The 22,058-nt window shown below is 37.8% G+C and overlaps 1 protein-coding gene across 1 annotated transcript; it reads left to right on the top strand.

Annotated features, from left to right (window-relative positions):
• Positions 1 to 200: 200 nt before the first annotated feature.
• lrrc75a (leucine rich repeat containing 75A) lies at positions 201 to 21,979 on the top strand. Its single transcript, XM_051863649.1, has 5 exons — positions 201 to 793; positions 1,799 to 2,270; positions 5,884 to 6,009; positions 10,097 to 10,209; positions 19,758 to 21,979. Exons 2-5 carry the CDS (start codon positions 2,016 to 2,018, stop codon positions 20,581 to 20,583), a joined length of 1,320 nt encoding a protein of 439 aa, XP_051719609.1. The 5' UTR covers positions 201 to 793; positions 1,799 to 2,015; the 3' UTR covers positions 20,584 to 21,979.
• The last annotated feature ends 79 nt before the right edge of the window (positions 21,980 to 22,058 follow it).

A 22,058-nucleotide genomic window follows, 5' to 3' on the forward strand; every position in this document is an offset into this window, starting at 1 on the left:
TTTAGCGTAAATATTATTACTTTTGTAAGTATTATTTTCAATTCCAAATTTTCCTCCTAAGAACAAAACAGTGCAGCAGATGGTATGCCATGTGTTAAACACCAGATGTCAGCAAAGATAGGCCAACTATGACCGTAGTGAACAAGTCAATGATAAAAAAAAAATAACTTGAGCAGAATATTGCTACGCATTTACGGGGATATGGGATTGCCCAAATGTGCGAATGGTTCTTTCATTTCCTTTAAAATGCTGAAATGCGTCTTATAGTGCAGAACTGGAGCGGTCCCAACTGCGACCATATTCTCCACTTGGTTAACTGTACCATGACAGTGGTGCATTCTCGGCTATAGATTGAAAAACAAGTGGAGGATGTTGCAGACCGCTCCACCCCTCCCACACAGCCTGTGTCGAGACCCAGCGCCTCTCCGCTCCATCTGAGTGATGAGAGACCGTTCAGTCGTTCTCCTTTGAACACACCCAGCCCTCAGACGGGACACACCTGGGGAGAGAGGTCATATGAAAGCGAGAATTATTTCGACACGGCACATTTCAGCAGTGAACAGTGATATTTCCGCGGGCTGCGTGGAAGAAAATACTGGGATGACTTGTGCGAGGAGGGAAACAGTGACGGACGACGTAAATATTTACATGCCCTTGTTCACAGCAGTACTGCTCGCCGTCGACTAAACTCGCACAGAAACCTACATCGTGTGCGTATGAGAGAATGCGGAGGAACAAACAGCTCAAACAGCGACTGAAATAAAAACAGAGACAGAAAACGAATCATCCTTGCGTAAGATAATGCTATAATTCTGTTGAACCGGACTGTGTGAGTTTCTGGAGGTTTGCGGGACTGCTCTTCTTTAATCTGCGGTCATGCCGCAGGCATCTTCAGATCTGTTCCCTACCTGAGGGAATCGAGGATTACTTGAGTTTTTGACAGAAGAGATAAATTATTAAGCTTTGACCTAATTGGACTGACTTACGAGTACTTTGACATGAAACGCTCAGTATTTTAGATGTTTTGTCATCTTATAAAATTTCAAATAATTTTGCGCGTGCGGACGGATGATTTCTAAAGAGTAAACAACTGACGTTGCAGGAGTCAGCTGTGAATGATGTAAAAGTTGGACGTTATGCGTAGTAAACTACAGCACCATATCTTTAACGCAGTTTTGATGGGAAGTGAGCGAATTATTCAATGACTTTCAGTGAGGTCAACTTTTTAAGTAATTTTCGGAGTGCAATCTGTTCGTCTCGCGCAAATAGTCTTTTGGCGCCCAAATGGTCTTTTGGGGCCCCTACATTTTAAACAAAAGACATTTTAAACAAGACAAAAGTATTTTGTGTTATATTTGTGATGTGTAAATTTATGATAATGTGATAAATAAGACTGTTTTTGAGGCACCGCCCGATACAAACATAGATCGAGCAGCTGTTGCTATGGTTACATATGCAGAGGCGATTCTGTTAGCGAAAGTATACATTTAGCGCACTCTAACTTGTAATCTAACTTTTGTGGTTACGGAAACATTGTTTGAATGCTGTTGAAACGCATAAATGCTGCTATGTAAAAAGAATACAAATTTTTAAGACCCCTAACTTCCCTTTGTGGGGGGTTCATGCCTTAATTTGGGGGCCTTAGGCCTACATCCCCCCAAACCACCCCCACAATTTGCACCCTGTGAATGAACACTTTGTGAAAAGACTTTACTGAAATGCTATTCGATGCAAGTTTTTATAATTATATTATAATATATTCTTATTGATCTTAATGTAAGTATTTTTTCTTTGTCAGGTGAGAGATGACAGGTGTGAGGTGAGCAGAAGGACTTTTAAAACACTGTTCTCCAATAAACTTTATAGGAACGCTAAGGCTTATTTCTTATCTTCACTTGTTTCTTACAAAATCTCATATACAATGTAAAAGGACTTTAAATAGTTTAATGTGAATGCATTTTGAAAGTATGCCCAGTCTGGAGGCCCATTTCCAGGTTGAGACCTTATAACCAAACATGGGAGCGAAGCAAACAAAAGCTGCGGGACAGGAGGCAGGAGCAAGCCCTCAGAGCACAGGATGGAAACGGACCCCCACGAAAGAGCGAGGCGACATCCTTACCTCTTTAATGTTGAGGTCAGGAGACAAACTGAGGAGCAGCGGGACTCCTCCTCCCTACCAGCGGCGCATCGGGATGATACAAGAGATGATGCTGATGGCAAAGCAGGGGAAACACGATGAAGCGACAGAGATGCTGAAGACTCTCCGGCAGGTACAAATATCAGTCCATGCTTCTTGTAGATTAGGGTAAAACTTAAACAGAGTGATGAAAGTTGTCACTGATGAGTTCTTGTCAAGTTTTATTGTTGAATGTCTGCCATATTTGACATTTTGTACTATAACAACTAAATTAGCAAATGTTTATATATTTTTTTTCTTTATAATAACACATTGGCTGATGCATCATTCTACACATGCTAAACTTTATTTTACAATTTAAAAGTAAATCCACATTGTTCTTAAGGGGGACATATTTCCCCATCTTACCCTACCTGTCAACTCTCGTGCATTTTACAAACAGCATTTGACGTTAAATAGAGTTCCTGAAGTCAGTGTGGAGCCTATATCACAGTACAAAAGAATCATTGCACTCCATCAAAAAGCATTATGGTCCTGCAAGGCTCTAGTGCACTTTTTTTCTTTCTCCACATTACCCCTGTGGTTGCAATAGTAATGTCCAAATGACTAGAAAACAGATCACAAATATAAGAAAGGAAGTAACAAAATTGTAATTACACAATGTAAGCATGTTAATTATTGTATCTATATAAATTTTACTTCTAGCTTTTTGGACTACCGTGGGCCTCTCAGATGGTAAACATAGCCCCCAAAGCATTGGCCCCACTCAATCTGTAATCTGTCCTTGCACCCCATGCAGAAACCACACTTTGCTTTACAGCGGAGAGCAATTGGGCCAAAATGTCAGTCCCATACTGGGCTGGTCTTCTTCCAAAATACACCATTACTGTCACATTTTATAGAGTGCAGATATAGACATATCTTGAGAGTTTCCCAACTCTATAGATTTTGCATCTCGCAGAATTCAGTGCTATTGAGACAGATGCCCATTTCACAGTCCTGTGAACCTGTGAGAACAGACACAGCACAAGCTGGCCGAAGAGTTATACTGCACTGCATAAATACCAACTGTTTACTTTGGGTAGTGATTATGGTCTGCTTTATATCAAATGGCTATCTCAGGCAGATCGGAACTTTCTTTGTGTCAGTACCAGTAAGATCAGGCCAGTGTAGATGGGTATGTGCTGCCAGAACTCTTGCCCCTATTACTATTTTTTGATCCAGCTTTCCTTAAGAGTAAGGATCATCTTATGGACTAGAAGTTGATTTTAGCAGGTCCACTGCACTGAGGATTTTCTGCATATGTGCAGCAGGGATCAAAGACTGAGCTAATGGGGTTTTCTAATCCTCCATAGGTAGTATTAAATGAATCGCTGCGCAGTGGCGAAGCAACAGGTGGCTTTGGAATACACTATAGGATTTTTTCTCAAAAGGTTCGAAAAAGAAGTACACTTTAGCATACTTTTACAAAGAGTACTTATGGAAAAATATACTTTAAAATAATATACTTAAGTGCAAACTGAACGTAATGTTTTTGGGCACTTAATTGCATGTTATTTACATTGAAATGAAAATGTTTTATAGTTAAATTTATATTAAATGACATGCTTTTAGGACTTAAGAACATCTTTATATATATATATATATATATATATACATACAGTCAAACCAAACTTTATTCAGACACCTTGCACATTTCATTCATTAATACAGTTTATTCACTATAGTTTAAAAAGATACAAATAAAATTAAAAAACAAAAAGTAAAAAAAAAAATATATGACAAGATCTCAGAGTTAAACTGTGTCAGAAAAAAATAATCTTAATTATGTCAGATAACACTTAAGCAAAACATGGTCAGGTCAAAGTGTGAATAATTTTTGGTTCCAAATTTGCATCAGTTTTACTGGTAGTCCTCTGTATGAAGAATTTTTGGGTATAATATGTCACAGTTTACTTTATTTTACTATCCTCACTTACATAAATGAACTATAGTGTCCTGCACCCACCAGTAAAAAATATATAAAAAATGTCTGAATAATTTTTTGTTTGACTGTGTGTGTGTGTGTGTGTGTGTGTGTGTGTATATATATATTTGTAATCACATTTGTAATGATGTTGTAATTTAGTACATTTAAAATATATTAACTTTAAATGTAATATCAAATAAACACACTACAGTTAAAATAGTCATAATCAAGTACTTTACATGTGCTTTAGTATGTGAGTCAACACATCAAAATAAGCATGACAAAAGTTTATTAAACGTAACGATTTAAAATGTACCTTTAATTTGCCAGTGTCACAAAATGCACTTTTAAGTTTACTTAAGAGTGTACTCCCTTTAAGTGCACTTAAGTTATCGGCAAGTACAGTTATGTGTGTGTGTGTGTGTATATATATATATATATATATATATATACACACACACACACATATATACACCCCTTGTGAAAAAGAATGCTTAATTGTATTGAATGTTTACTTAAAATCATATCGAATGTTTTGAACTGAATGTTTACTTAAATCTTGCAATGGGGGCTAAAGCACATAATGAGCAAGAAATAGAGTCAAAGGACAGTGTCTCTTGTCCAGTGGTTACCAAGTGCACCTTGTTGCCCGGAAACCATGAAAATGGATGGGCCTTTGATTAAATGGAAATCAATTAATCAAGATTCATCCCTTCATAGAGGGATGATGATGATAAACCAAGGCTTTTGCTCAGCATGCACAGTTTAGGTCTGGGTTTTTGTCGATGGAGGTGGTCTAGTGTTCTAGTGGTCTAGAAATTCATTATTAAGTTTATGTTATATGTAGTAACATTGAAATTATTCAGCCTTTTCTCTTAACAAAAACAAATCTTTCCTGAGCTCATTCACTGTCATATTAATGACGATTTGCTTTCATTCACACCCACTCATTTTCAGTTGGTTGACTGTTGATTATTTTGCTGGCTGTAGAGCCCTCACCCCCACACACATTTGCAATTTATAAAATTGCTGACCCCCTGTCTGCCCTGTTGCTTTACAGATTGCAAATGTTCAATAATGTAGATTAACTTTTCTCTCAGTTTGCCATGTTTTGCAGAGTTAAATGATTTTGCCGACCACAAAGTCTGTTCGCTTTCTAGGCCCACATTTTGACATTTCATTTTCTAGGACTACATCAATTAATGATTTCAGGGATGTGAACAGGCAAACATGAACAAATGACTCAGCTATTGTTTGTGTTCACAAAGCACAAATTGTGTATATGTGCATGGCTTTCAGGTGTATATAAATATGACATGCACCATAGAATCCTTGATTTCACATGTAACAAATAGTCCAAACAAAAAGCTTCTTAGATGACATATTAGAGAATCAGAATTCAAAAATAAGAATTAAAGGGATAGTTCACCCAAAAATGAAAATTTTGTCATCATTTACTCACTCTCATACTGTTCCAAACTCAAAAGAACACAAAAGAAGATATTAAAGAATGTTGGTAACCAGACAGTTGATGGCACCCATTGACTTTCATAGTAGGAAAAAAAATACTATGGAAGTCAATGGGTGCCATCAACTGTCTGGTTACCAACATTCTTTAAAATATCTTCTTTTGTGTTCAACAGAAGAAAGAAACTCATACAGGTTTGAGTAAGTAATGACAACATTTCATTTTTGGGTGAACTATCCCTTTAAGTGTGAAGTCTGAGTATGTAGTTCCCATTCTCTTGACCTCCTGGTATTGTGTCTTTTTTTCCAGGATCTGGGAATGGAGTCAACCTCTCTGGACGATGTTCTCTACCGCTATGCCAGTTTCCGCAACCTGGTGGATCCCATTACCCATGACCTCATTATTAGCCTGGCCAAATACATTCACTGCCCAAAGGTATAGTGCTCAGCTTCTGTGATTTTATGTGACATTTTAAACCTAATCCCATTCACACCTAAACACAAACACACAGGCTTTACTCTTTCTCTATTTCTGTACATTCCTTGTATGTTGTGTTACATTAATATTTAATGAAAATTGCTTTAGAACACTGCCTGGAAGGCACGGCAGATAGACGTGATACATGAAACTGCCATTCCAGTGCAGTGAGCATTAGGATAAAACCCAGTTGCTTAAGCATGTGTGAGTCTCTGTGTGTGTGAGGGAGAAGCAGAGATGAAGAGAACGGAGAGGGTAGAGGCAGAGGGAGGTGTACTTGCAGATGAGTCACACACAGTAAAGACCAGTCAGCCCTCTTTCAAGACTGCTGCTGCTGCTGCTGCACTTAATGAAGCAAGTCAGGCACTATATCACACCACTAACACCCTGCTCAGCTCCTATAGAGAGCTACACAAACACCTGACCTCCACCAAAACAACACTGCTGCCCATTGTTTTCTTTTCACTGAGCTCATCATTTCTTCTCTAACCAAATGTGGTTGTGTGAGTCCCATGAAATCTGTCAATTCATCCCTGAAATCTGGTTTTATTTCACCCCAAAACCAAAAGAAAGGAATATGAAATATGATATGATACACCGATCAGGCATAACATTATGAGCACTGACAGGTGAGGTGAATAACACTGATTATCTCTTCATCACGGCACCTGTTAGTTGGTGGGATATATTAGGCAGCAAGAGAACATTTTGTCCTCAAAGTTGATGTGTTAGAAGCAGGAAAAATGGTCAAGCGTAAGGATTTGAGTGAGTTTGACAAGGGCCAAATTGTGATGGCTAGACAACTGGGTCAGAGCAACTCCAAAACTACAGCTCTTGTGGGGTGTTTCCGGTCTGCAGTGGTCAGTATCTATCAAAAGTGGTCCAAGGAAGCAACAGTGGTGAACAAGCGACAGGGTCATGGGCAGCCAAGGCTCACTGATGCATGTGGGGAGCGAAAAGCACCAACAGTGGGGATTTGAGCATCAGAACTGGACCACGGAGCAATGGAAGAAGGTGGCCTGGTCTGATGAATCACGTTTTCTTTTACATCACATGGATGGCCTGGTGCGTGTGCATCGCTTACCTAAGGAACACATGGCACCAGGATGCACTATGGAAAGAAGGCAAGCCGATGGAGGCGGTGTGATGCTTTGGGCAATGTTCTGCTGGGAAACCTTTGGTCCTGCCATCCATGTGGATGTTACTTTGACACGTACCACCTACCTAAGTGTTGTAAGAGACCATGTACACCCTTTAATGGAAACGGTATTCCCTGGTGCCTGTGGTCTCTTTCAGCAGGATAATGCACCCTGCCACAAAGCAAAAATGGTTCAGGATTCAGGAATAGTTTGAGGAGCACAACAATGAGTTTGAGGTGTTGACTTGGCCTCCAAATTCCCCAGATCTCAATCCAATCGAGCATCTGTGGAATGTGCTTAACAAACAAGTCCGGACTTAAATGGTTGGACTTAAAGGATCTGCTGCTAACATCTTGGTGCCAGATACCACAGCACACCTTCAGGGGTCTAGTGGAGTCCATACCTCGATGGGTCAAGGTTGTTTTGGCAGCAAAAGGGGGACCAACACAATATTAGGAAGGTGGTCATAATGTTATGCCTGATCTGTGTATATCAACAAATTTACTTCGTTTTTTTATTTCAATTTTATGTTTTTATGTTGAAATATGACCTAGACATCCATTGATCCATCCATTCTCCAAACTGCTTGGGAGGGCTGGAGACTATCCCAGCATCTCAGGCCACATGCGGTGGAAAAACCCTGAACAGATGGCCAGTCCATGACCTGGACATTATTGCTAAAAATGGGATCCAGCCTCAGAAACACGCATATGCAATAATTTTAACCAAGCAGACATAATGAAATGTCAGCTAACAGTGGGGAGAGTGAGAGTTCGCACAAATGTGTAAGGTGACATTTGCTCTAACTGATGTTATTGTTAGTAGCAATGGAGGGAGACAAAGTAGAGACGAGCTCAGTGACGTGACGAAAAGAAAGCTGGGCTGTCTGTTACACTCTCAGAGCTGTCAGAGCATGCTGGGTGTATGATTACATTGCCAGGGGACCCACTGTCTGTCTGCAGGGGGATGCGCACCAGCGCTGACCAGCCATGTGGCTCTGTTAATCTCACCGTCAGCAGCAAGTAGGCTTTACCAACTAATAGGGTGGTTTTTTAAGACATCTCAATATCCACAAGCGTAGTTCTATCTCTGATCCACTGCAGAGGTCAAGACCTGGTGCAGCGGAGAGACGTGATGGCAGGATTGATTTACATATTGATGTTTCCAGTACGGATACAGACACCTGAGCGCAGACAATGTGTCCTTGATGAAATACTATGTTAGTGTTATCTTGGATTCTTGGCAAAAACAAATCTCATTTGGTCCAGGGTAAGACCTATAAAAAATTTGTCCTGGCAACCATTTTAGCAACCATTCTAGCAACCATTCTACATGTAGAGATATTTTTTGTAGGTTCTTAGTTCCACAGAACAGATAAGTCTTAGTTCTTGAAAATATAGATAATTGGTAATCTAGTCAGGTATGAGCAGTGCCCTCTCATTCATTGCAGTGCACTGAACCTGATTTATTACATGAAGCAAATCAATGTTATTACAGTAATAAACCTCTGTACATTTCAGTTGTGATTAACATGACAAGACAAAATTAGAATGTTAGAATGGACATTGAAAAAATTAAAAACTCGTAACCAAGATTTCATCTTTGCAGTTCCTAATAATGAAATAAAATGTGTTCTGATATCATAGCCAGTGTTATCTTAGTATTATTTATATACTATTAAAGTATTTATTAATATTTTGAATTAGCGTTTATTTTTATATTTTCAGTTTTATTTTTCATATTAGTTTGTTTTATTAATTTTCAAAAATTTATTTTTTTAATTTCTATTTAGCATTAATTTTTTTTAAGTTCAGTTTTAGTAATTTTTGTGCTTTAACTTAAATATTTTATTTTAGATAGTTGCCAGTCTAATATTTATATTTTATTTATTTCAGCTTTATTGCAATTGACAAAATGATTTGTAATAGATTTACTTAACAATAACAACACTGATCACAGCATAATGGTTCAGATTTAATTAGGGATGCATCATATATTAATTCCATATTTTTAAATTAATTTTTTAAAATTTAATTAGTTGGTATGTCAGGTGTTATTGGATATCTAATTGTGTATTTCATTTTTATTTATTTATTTATTTATTTATTTATTTTTACAAACAAATGAACTTTTACTGTCATCTAAAGCTTACTTAAACATAAATTCTTTACATTTATATAATTAATTTACACTATTAAATGTAATCTTTATCAAATCTCAAAATGAATATCCATTTTTAAGTTCTACATTATAAAGTTTTGAATACTATTTTCATTTGTAGCATTTAAAGCGATTGATTTTACTTTGTTTTGTTGTTTTTAGTTTATTTAGACAAAATAGCATAAATTTAATATTTTATTAGCTACCCTTTTTGTTATCATCCAGAATTGTAATTTCGGCGCATTTTATATAATAATCAACCCTGCAAGAGTATTGAGTTCCTTTCTTTTTCGGTAACTTATGTGTTAAACATTGGCAGAAGTTGTTTCTGTCTAGAGGAGTGTGGCAGTTACTCGAGGCCGTGTGAGTATGAGTGTTCGTGTCTCTCTGCAAATTGGATTGCTTTAGGCAGTGATGAATGAGAGTAAAAATAATAAAGCTTTCCATGAGAGGGCTGAACAATACATCAATATGTCACTAAAATATTACCTACTAATGCATTTTACCATGGACACCACATCACACACATACACATTCACAGAACCTCAGATGACCTAATGATAGAGTCAGAGTGAGTTTGTGACATGTCGGTCAGTCCATATAGCTTTGCTCTTGTCATCATAAATGTCAAAGAAATTAGTATTTTACCTTGAGGGCTCAGATACCCTGATCTTCTGCCAGTCCCCATTAACCTGCTGTGTGTTACAGCTTGATTGATGTGATCTCTCTCTTTCTATCTTTGTCAGGAGGGAGATGCTTTGGGTTCCATGGAGAAGGTGTGCCGTCAGCTGACCTACCACCTGAGCCCACACTCCCAGTGGAGACGGCAGGGGCTGCTGAAGAGGAAGCCACAGTCCTGGTGAGAAAGCAGAACTGACAAGCAGAGAGGAGGTCTCAGATTTAGGCAGTGAGGGCATATGCTGCCTTACTTTTCTCAATACAACAAGAGGTTTTTTTTTTCAGCTTAGTTTCAGCGCTTCTATTTTTGTTTCACCTTGACTTGTCTCTTTTATCAGGGTTGTCACGACTGTGCAAAATCTGGTAGTAATAAAAAAAATTAAAAAAAAAGGTTACATTTGTAATTTTAAAAGTGGATATATCTGTAGTCAATACACATTTTTTTTTCTAGTTATCACGTACACTACTGTTCTTTATTTATTTGATCAAAAATGCAGTAATATTATGAAATACTGTTACAATTTAAAATAACTGTTGTCTATTTTTTTCAAAATATATTTTGAAATGCAATTTATTCCTGTGATGGCAATGTTGCAGCCATTATTCGCATGATCCTTCAAGTCATTCTAATATGCTGATTTGCTGCTCATAAAACATTTCTTATTATTATAAATGTTTAAAAAAGTTGCGTTGCATAATATCAAGAAACAGCATAAAAGAACAGCATTTATTTGAAATGTAAATATATTTTGTAACATTGTAAAAGATTTTACTGCCACTTTTAATCAATTTAATGCATCCTCGCTAAATAAAAGTATCAATTATCAAATACACTTAAAAAAGAATAAGCAATTGACACTAACATTAAAATAACAAATAAAAATAGAGTAAAACAAGCCATAGTAATGTATAATTTGTGAATGAATAATTCTTTTAAGTTGAATCTTTTCAATGAATCAATCACATTGATTCACAAATGACTCAATTTGTGATTGACTCATGACTCATTAGTGATTCATTAGCTAGTCAATATTTATCTAAATTTATTTACTGCGGGAACACTTTTCTTTCTCTTTTTTCCTCTTCACTTCATTTCTTTTCTTTTCTCATTTTCTTTCTGCTGTCCAGCTCTCTATTGTCAGATAAGTACTTTCATTTCACATGAAAACATTACATTCTACGCTACATTATAAATTGTATTGATGCCCATATCCTTCAGCCCACATGCAGCAGACTAGTGGCTTGCAAGTGCCTCGCTTTGTTCATTAATTAAAGTAATTAGTTGGTTTTAAAATAAAAGGCTTTCTGACTTTGCAAAGCAGGCAGTCAAAATGAATCATCGCTTTGCCAGTTGTTTGTCCCTGTACTGATTCGTCAGCACTTAGGGATTAATTACGCTTTAAAAACCGCATGGCTAATGGAGCGTCTCATTTGAGGATTGGGTCCTACAGTCCTGATATCCTCAAATTGTTTTAATACACAATATCTAATATCTCCAGAACAGCTGTGTATACCATCGAATTCTCATCACCCGTGAATTGGCTCCTCAACGGGGCTTTCAGCGGTTTCCCCTCCGTCCATTGATGATAAGAGCTGTGTTGAATCTGTAGAGTGAGTCAGTGAATGAAAGAGCAGCCTCCCACTGCGTGCTGTGTGGTTTTTTTTTTTTGCTAACACATGGTTCTGTGGTGTAGACTCATACTTATGTGGCTCCTTTCCAGCTGCCATTAATATAGTCAAAATACAAACTGTGTAATGTGTAAATGAGGAAATACTAGGCTTTATTTATTTCCTGTGTCGATGGATACACTTTAGATGAGCGTAAGCCTTTATTCTGTGCTTAACTCACTAGTGCTGTGCTTGAAGTTATGTATGCAAGGATAAAACAGCTGAACTCCCCTACCGCAGTTCATTCACTGCATTGGCTGCTGTGGTGAAGCTGGAATGTGAAGGTATGTGTTTATGCGTAGACCGGATTCGATACCTTCTCCTTTTAATCCGCTCCGGTTGTATTGTCTAATCTTCACTGGGGGCTTTTTGTTGATGGAGCACCACTGTTTGTCTGAGTCACCACACACATGGCCCTCCATTTGTTTCCACTTGTGATGTTTACGGTGGTGTGGGTTATTGTTGCAGATGTGAATGCAGCTGTTGGGGTTTAAAAAGAGAAGTGTTTCTCAGGCAGCATTTTTACCTCTCTGTTGGGAGTGTTGTTGATGCTGGTGTGCCTCTGAGGCTCTCCTTATTCTTTGTTTGAACTTCCTCAAGTGCTTTTGTTTGTTCTGCCTGAACTCTGAGTTTACTGATGTGATTTCATCAGATCGTTAATAATGGGACTGTCCAGGAGAAATAGGAGTTCAGATAATTTTACAGCCTAAAGGTGCAAACAGGAAAGAAAAACAAGGGGATGGATTAAATTAAATTGAATTTCAGTCACTATTTTCTCAATTTCAGGAAACCCTATGATTTTCTTTCTTCCATGGATTACACACTTAAACAAATTAACGCAACAGTTTTTGAGTTATGACAACTTTGAATTAAATTTTGTTCAAGCAACATTGAGCTAGAGGAATATAATAATTTGAGTTGTAGCTATCATAGCACATGTTAAATGTAACTTATTTAGCATGTACATTTAATGAACAAGTAATATATTACTTGTCACTAGCATTAGCGCAGTCATTGTTCTTAGAGTCAATATAGTGTTTACCTTCATAGTCTATTTTTCAGCACAATGGTAACCTAAAAATCTTCAACATAACAGAAACTCTTAACACTATATACCAGGGGTTCCCAAACACATTCCTGGAGCCTCCCCAGCACTGCACATTTTGCATGTCTCCTTTGTCTGACACACCCATTTCAGGTCTTGGAGTCTTGACTAATGAACTGATGATCTGAATCAGGTGTGTTTTATTAAGGAGACATGGAAAACATGCAGTGTTGGGGAGGCTCCAGGACTGTGTTTGGGAACCCCTGCTATATACCGATCAGGCATAACATTATGAGCACTGACAGGTGAAGTGAATAACACTGATTATCTCTTCATCACTGCACCTGTTAGTGGGTGGGATATATTAGGCAGCAAGTGAACATTTTGTCCTCAAAGTTGTTAGAAGCAGGAAAAATGGTCAAGCGTAAGGATTTGAGTGAGTTTGACAAGGGCCAAATTGTGATGGCTAGGTGCTGGGTCAGAGCATCTCCAAAACTGCAGCTCTTGTGGGGTGTTCCTGGTCTGCAGTGGTCAGTATCTATCAAAAGTGGTCCAAGGAAGGAACAGTGGTGAACCGGCAACAGGGTCATGGCCGGCCGAGGGTCATTGATGCACATGGGGAGCGAAGGCTGGACCGTGTGGTCCAATCCAACAGACGAGCTATTGTAGCTCAGATTGCTCAAGAAGTTAATGCTGGTTCTGATAGAAAGGTGTCAGAATACACAGTGCATCGCAGTTTGTTGCGTATGGGGCTGCATAGCTGCAGACCAGTCAGGGTGCCCATGCTGACCCCTGTCCACCGCCGAAAGCGTCAACATTGGGCATGTGAGCATCAGAACTGGACCATGGAGCAATGGGAAGAAGGTGGCCTAGTCTGATGAATCACGTTTACTTTTACATCACGTGGATGGCCGGGTGCGTGTGCGTTGCTTACCTGAGGTAACCCATGACACCAGGATGCGCTATGGGAAGAAGGCAAGCCGGCGGAGGCGGTGTGATGCTTTGGGCAATGTTCTGCTGGGAAACCTTGGGTCCTGCCATCCATGGGGATGTTACTTTGACACGTATCACCTACCTAAGCATTGTTGCAGACCATGTACACCCTTTCATGGAAACGGCCTCCAAATTCCCCAGATCTCAATCCAATCGAGCATCTGTGGGATGTTTTGAACAAACAAGTCCGATCCATGGAGGCCCCACCTCGCAACTTACAGGATTTAAAGGATCTGCTGCTAACATCTTGATGCCAGATTTTTGTTTTTTATATTTAATATATTTTTATTTCAGTTTAAGTTTTAGTCATTATAGTACTTCAACTTATATCTATTTCAGTTAGTTGACAAGGCAACATTTCTAATTTTCATTTACGTTTTTTATGTTTTTAATCTAATATTTATATTTAATTTCAGCTTGATTTTAATGAACAAAAAACATTTTTTAATAGTTTTAGTTAACAATAACAACATAACATTATCATTTTATGTCTCCTTCAGTTACCCTTCTCTTTTCTCTCTCCCTTAATGATTCCACCCTCTCCGCTCTAGTGTTGGCTAAGTGCTAACATGACCTTAACCTCCTCCACAGATCAGTGTGACACAGTCTCTCAGACAGGTGTCCCATTTTCTCTTAGAGAATTCATACATAACAGATGTTGGGCTGCAGTACGCATGTGTTTATGTGAGCTTTGCATAACTCATAGTGTGTGTGCAGTTTTATCTACAGAATGTGCCTCCATTCAAATATTTACATTGAAGCTACATCAATTCTGATTTGCAATTCTACATGTAACTAGGGGAAATTATACATCTGCTCAGGATTTGTTAATCTGTTAGCTTACCCAATACCATGCATTTATCTTAAGTGTAAATACAGACTGCATTTGTATACATTAAATTTTATTTATTAGCACAGGGGTATATAAGGTTTAGCACAGACAAGTCTGTTTAATGCAGGTGGGAGAAAATCCCCAAATGCTCTGAAAGTGCATGTCAGCATGTTTGTATTTTTTCTTTCTCATTTGCATAAGGTTGCACTGTCACAATACTAACAGTACCACCCACTCTCACTGAATATATTAGTGGACTGTCAAATTGTTAAATGCAAATTAAACTATATAAACAGGTCTTTACGAACGCAAGATATCTGAAAACTGTATTATGCTGTTGTGTGGACTAAAAATATTTTGGATCGCGTCTTCGAAACAAAACCTGTTAAGTGGAATTTGATATGCCATAGACCTACTACATGACCTCTATTGTTTGTGAGTCATAGCTGAACTGTCTTCCTCATCTCAACACAGGCAGACTGGAGCTTTCTAGACCATTATGTCCAGATGTTTTATCTAACTTTAAAATATGATCAGCCTCCATAACACCCACAATAACAGCAAACTCGCTGGTCTGAATGGTATTTGATAGCTAGGATTGTTTAACTCTGAGGGGAGAAGAAAGATAGTGAGCCGTGTTAAACGAAAAAAGGATTTGGGAATATAAAAGAGGGTGTGGAGTATGGGCTGTTGTGAAATCATACTGTCATCTCTCAGGCATGTCTGCTGAATTCTTTCTACCTTCTAAATTTTCCCTCCTATTTCTCATCCCTCTATTTTCTCCTCATATGATCTCTTGAGTCATTCTAATGCCGCCTCTCCCCAAGAGATTACCTCACATTTCTGCCTTTTGCTAGATTTTCAGTAGCTTAAGCTCTCCATTTTGTGCCTCTTTCTCTCTTGTTGTCGTCTTGTCCTCTTCTGCTCACGCTCTTCACTGCCTGAGAGCAGAAACAGCAGGTTTTGAATGTGGCATGATAATGCAATAGGATATTGGTATTCATTCCTGCCCTGTTCCTTACAGCTGTCTGCATCTCTGGCTTTTTCAATTTCTGTCTGTCTTTATACTAGCAGTAACTTTGACGTTTAATTTTGCACTTTGGTACTTTAACTTTGATGCTTTTGTATTGATTTACATAGCCATCCAGAAAGCTGTCATGTCAGAGTTATTGATGCCTGAGAGGCGGAGTAAAAGAGCTGTTTGACAAAAGAAAAAAGCTTTTAAAATTCACTTAAAGTTAATACACAAAGAGCTTAAACAAAGCTGCTGGGACTTTCCACAAATTGGGTACAAAATTGAGTCATAAAAAAATGTTGGTTGTCAGTCTCAGAAAGTCAACTGAATATTAGCGATTAGTTCACAATTTTTGCAAGTGTAAAAAGTATTTATAAAAACTGAGAAACTGGATTTAGATTATTTGCTTGTCTTTCCATCATGCTGTCGAAAAGATCCAAATTATGTTATTTATTAGGTGTCACAATTTTAAGGAATTTTTTGTAATGGGGGAAATGATGCTGTAAAGTGCTGTGTTAACAACAGAAATAGTTACAATTAATTGAATAACAGTTCAACAGATTATATCAAAATAATGACTTTTTGTATTATTAAGATATAGACCCAAAGCAATGGTACAGTAAAGTATACTGCATTCATGGAAAGTGCTTGCAATTTCAAATAATAGAATATGTTCTACATCATACCAAGCTAAATTTGAACTAAAATGAAGCAGTAGTCCGCACAATCAGTCATCCTTACATCCACTGCAAAACGATTTATTTCCATGATGGTAATCCTTTATTGTGCTCTGGCAGTCACCTTTCACCAGTGTGTTGGAGAATAGAACAGTATAATGATCGACTCTGCACTTAATTAGTCATAATTACCACGCTTATGCGAGAGTCTTCAACATTTATTATCTGAGGGTCTAAGGCCATTTTTATTGACCTACATTAAACCTATATTCAAGGTCAGTAAGGTTTTTTTTATGTTTTTTAAATCTCTTATGCTCACCAAGGCTACATTTTTTTTTTAAAACACTAATATTGAAACATTATTGCAGTTTAAAGTAGCTGTTTTCTATTTGAATATATTTTAAAATGTAATTTATTCTTGTGTTGGCAAAGCTGTATTTTCAGCATCATTACTTTAGTGTCACACAATCCTTCAGAAATCATTCTAATATGATTTGCTGCTCAAGAAACATTTCTGATTATTATCAATGTTGAAAACAGTTGTGCTGCTTAAAGGATTAGTTCACTTTCAAATGAAAATTACCCCAAGCTTTACTCACCCTCAAGCCATCCTAGGTGAATATGACTTTCTTCTTTCTTTTTTGAACACAATCGGAGATATATAAATATCCTGACGCATCCGAGCTTTATAACGGCAGTGAGCTGGATCAACGAGTATAAGCTGAAGAAAGTGCCTCCATCCACATCCATCCATCATAAACATACTCCACACGGCTCCGGAGGGTTAATAAAGGCCTTCTGAAGCGAAGTGATGCATTTGTGTAAAAAAATCCATATTTAATAAGTTATGAAGTAAAATATCTAGCTTCCGCCAGACCACCTTCCGTATTCAACTTCAACTTTGCACCCCAAACCTTGAAGAATAGTGTATATATAGTGTGTCCAGCTATGTAAATTATGGATTTACATTAACTTTATTTTGCCCCCTTTTATGGTAAATACACTTGCGCATACTACACTTACGCATACTACAGATTTTATGGTTGGGTGTTTTCCTTTTTCTTCCTTTCTTTTCCTCTTTGAAACCATGTGAATGAATTGTTACAATGCAATACAGTTTGGCGCATCTCTGACACCCTCCCACCCACCTGCTGCTCAGAGACATTGCTTTATCTTCAGTAATCAAAAGGGTTCATTTCTGTATAGCTGAGAAATGAGAAACTTCAACCTTATCTTAAGTCAAACCTTTGTTCCAGTCTATACACTGAAGTAATCACCTGATTTCATTTAGTTTCACAGGAAAGACGATGCAACGGAAGGATTTTTCACAGCTCACACCAGCTGTTGGGTCGATAATTAGTCTTGTGTAAAAAATAAATAAATAAATAAATAAAACGTGAGTGCTGGAAGTAAAGACAGCTAACAGTAGAAATCAACTGTAGGTATTAACTGTCAAAATAAAGACAAGTGGCAGACAAAATGTAGTATTGCTTGTCACTCTCTTTGTTTTTTTTTTAATTGAAGGGTGATTTAAATTTCAGATAAATTAAAAATCTGCATTAAATAAATTAAGCATTAAGTAGATTGCAAAATCTCTGATTATCCTTTCCAGCTTAAATAACTCAGATGCTTTCTAAGCAGTCAAACAAAAGCTGCTTTGGTGTCATATGTTGTATATGAAATACAGTAAAGAGATTACTTGGGTAACTCCAAGATTATATGCAACCAATGATTCCTCAGACTGGAGAGTTATTTAACTGTCACCCCCTTTCTGAGCACAGATCTGAACTTAAATGGTTAAAATTTATGGCTGTTTTGGAATACAGACCTAAGGTTGGAAGTGAACTCAAAAAATTGAAAGTGTAAAGATGTTATAGAAGTTTCCTGTAAAGCAAATGCGAACTAAATTTTATTTTATACAATACATATATATATATATAGTGTATATATCTAGTGTGTATATATATATATATATATATATTATAAAATAATGTAGACTCTAATTTCTTTAGAAAATCAAAGCCATATGTCTAATCAAATTGTGCTCCAAATTTTAAGTTGATATCACAAACATTGAGATTTAAAAGTAACTTTTCCATGGTAACAATTTCTAGTTAAGCTTTCAAATGATACATAATTTATGATGACTACTAAAACATGTGATTGGGAAAAAATACTGCCATACTGTCCCATTACCAGGACACTGACAGTTAACAGGCTATGCAATTAAGCCATGTGAGAGATTTTTATCAAAATCTGTTACAGCTATTATTATGGAAAAGTTTTTGAAATGTGTACTTTTCTAAAGTTATAAAAGTCACATGACAGATATAATTTTGCTAATAGATCATTTTAATATTTCTGCTTAACATCCCTCCTCGGTTAATGAGAACATTTGTAAATGATCAAATGCTGTGAAGAGAATGTAAGTGGGTCAGATGCATTCAGGGTGAGGTTGCTGAGAGAGGGAAAGGCTTTTTCTCTTAAAGAGCGTGGGATTTGGGATCCTGGCCAGTAATATCAGGAGAGTTGATATCCTGTTCTGGTTTAGCCATTTCCTTGACATTGCTGCTGTTTTATTTGCTAGGTCAATGACAGGATCAGAGCGGGGCAGGAAATCTATCATTCAGAGTGAGCATAGCATGTCAAATCAGGATGGTTATTATTCTTCTCTCTTCCTCAAATGCCAGTTCAATAAGATATATGCATGTCCTGGTGTGAATTAGTAATGGCCACATTACGAATTAGTATTCTTGCCGTTTCTGTTTTCGCTTTCACTCTTTCTCTCTTCACTCGCACACTGGCAAGCTGTGGTGACACACTGAGCTGATTATGAGTTTGCTGCATGTGCAGCGGTTACAGCAATGCATTTCACTTAATAAATCAGCTTCTCTTCCTGCCTTCATATTCTGTTCCCCACTATCACTCCATTTATCTATCTCTCGTAGGTTCTTAATCCATACTTGACAATAACAGCTGACTTCATGATTAAATTATCTGTTAAATTCTACGCTGTTCCTATTTTCAGGGGTTGTTTTGAATCTGTAATGCATTTACCGAAAATGAATCCTTTCAATCAGATCTCAATAACTTTCAATTAGCCGATATCCTGAGTCTTTGATAATCTCTGAGAGAGAGAAACTTTAGACATCCTAGTAAAGTCCAGTCAGTTTATTTATACAATACATTTAAAAGCAAAAGAAGGTGACCCAAAATGCTGCACAAAAATATAAAATATATATAATATATATGTATATAAAATGTTTAAACTTTCAAATTCAAACTAGCCACATAATGTTTCAGTTCCTAAAAAAATTACCAGTGTGTCCTAGTTTCCTTATGAAATGCTTGGAATTTTAGAATTCTTAATATTTTCTTCCTCCAGTTAATATTTAATATTAGTTAATATTTTCTCTTCTCTGGTTCTGATTTATAAAATTCAATAAAAAGTTAATTCCCCCACATCCACACACATTCTCTGTCTGCTTCTTTTTTCTAGTCTGAAATCAGTTCTTTCAAGCCCTCCATCCAGTGGGTCATTAGACCTGTCCGGCATCCCTCTTGGAGTGAAAGACATGGAGCGTCTCTGTGCCTACCTTCATCACCAGGCGTCCCGCATCGGCAGCATAGAGCTGGGCTTCACCGAGCTCACAGACGATGCCTTCCTCCTTCTCCTCCCCACGCTGGCATCCCTTCCCCGCCTCGAGACTCTGGCCCTCAATGGTAACAGGCTGACCCGTGCCGTGCTCAAAGAGCTCACAGACACGCTGAAGGACCCTGACAGCTTTCCTAGCGTCACCTGGATCGACCTGGGGAACAACGTGGACATCTTCTCCCTCCCGCAACCGTTTTTGGTGAGCCTGCGCAAGCGCTGCCCCAAACAGGGCAACCTTCCCACCATCCTGGAGTTCGGCGAGAGTCAGGCCAGCGAGCTGGAGGGCCGAGTGGATGAGGACGACGCCGATGATACGAACAGGACAGAGAGCATGGGAGAGCTCAGATCTGAGGTAGAAGAAGAGATTGACGGTGAGATGGAGATCGAGGACATGATGGAGGAGTTGCTGGACTTTGACAGGGAGGTGCAGGGCAAGGACGAGGACGACAGTATGTGGACCTTGGAGGAGCAGCGGTTGGTAAAAGATCCAGTCGCAAAGCGGAGCAAAGAGAAGAAGCCGTTCAAAGCAGAGGGTGAAGAGGACTTACAAAGCCAGTCTTCCCATCTGTCTTGCTCCAGTCAGTCACAGCACTCCTCTGGAGCCATTGAGCCTTTAAGAGAAGACTCTGTCCCAGACCAGTTAGCATGTAATTCGGGCAACCCTACCTGATTAAAGCCACTGTCTAATTTGAGTCTATAACCGTAGTCCCTTTAAGAAAAAGAGAGAGCTAGGAAGAGTGTGACAGGCTTGTTTTCAGACTGGGTTGTCCATGAAGTCCTGGGATTCAGCAGGTTTTATAGGTTTGACAATCACAGCGGTTGTCTGTTGTTGCAAAGGAGAAATGAATCACTTGTGAGGTACAGATATGTCAAATATACTTTCCATTCAGGTTTTCCCCTTCACTGTCATAACCATAAACCTCTGTGCCTATGTGCCTGTTCAGAACCCTGCTGGAGTGGCATGTGTGTGTAGGTGTACATTTAGATGTGATCAGTTTTAACATGCTGGGTATAAGCAGATTGGCTTGGGCATCATGGATCAATGTGTCCATCTATGCATCTGATTGTTGCAAGCATCACATTTTCTCCAGCAGTGGAAAACAACCTAAATTCTATTCAGTATCATCCAGTGAATATGCATGTCCCGGGTGTCAGGTGGATGGGACGCAAATATTAAGCTCATATTAAGTGCCCCTAATTTATACAGTGGAAAACCAAAATCTCTTGTCACAGTGTTGGCCCAAAACAATACAGAGCAGCGGGAGTGAAGCCAAAGAGAAAAGACTCACTATATGGAACCAAGTGTTGTTTGGCTACACAATAGTATATAATACTGATATTCTGTTTTTGTTGCTTGACATGGATTTTGAAGACAGTGTGAGGTTTCTTAGCTCTGTTCTTTAGAAGTGAACCTTTAACCACTAAAATGATATTGTTTCATTTCTATTTATCCGCTGATTTAAAGGGATTTTAATAGTATAAACATCTATTTAGTGCCTAATTGGAATTTTACATTATTCAAATGTAATTCAAAGTAGTTCTGATATGCCAGTAAATAAAAGTATTGTTTCAATGACAGTGTATATTGATTTGTCATAATGGAAAAAAGTTGTTTTATTACATTATGTAAAATTCCCAATTTGAGAATTAGGATTTATATTATATCCATTTATACTGTAGTACTTTGTATAATATTATATGCTTACCTGCAAAATCTTGCTCAGTGTTTTTTTTTTTTTTTTTTTGTTTTTTTTTTACATAGAATTAAGATCCCTCCTCAAAAGATGGTTTATAACATAAATTATTTAGCATAATTAAAGGAAGCTCCTGTAGTAAAGTTAACCAACCTATTTCAGACTGTTGTGTCAGTTTATGGTCACCAGGTAGCCTAAAATTATCCTGCTGTGTTTCAAAGCCATAACTTCTTAACAAGTTGTGCCATTACCGAAATTATATATATATATATAAGTGCACTGAAGAGCTGTGTTCAATAATTTTGTCAATATTTCTGTATTCCCACAATGGTTAATAAAGCAAGGAGAATGCTATAATGACAAGCAGCAATAGGCCTTTGTGTATTGCCTATTATTTGTAAACAAAACAAAATATGCATCAAAACCAATAAACCTTTAACAAATATACACT

Source organism: Ctenopharyngodon idella, chromosome 15 (assembly GCF_019924925.1).
Source record: "Ctenopharyngodon idella isolate HZGC_01 chromosome 15, HZGC01, whole genome shotgun sequence".
Taxonomy (NCBI): domain Eukaryota; kingdom Metazoa; phylum Chordata; class Actinopteri; order Cypriniformes; family Xenocyprididae; genus Ctenopharyngodon; species Ctenopharyngodon idella.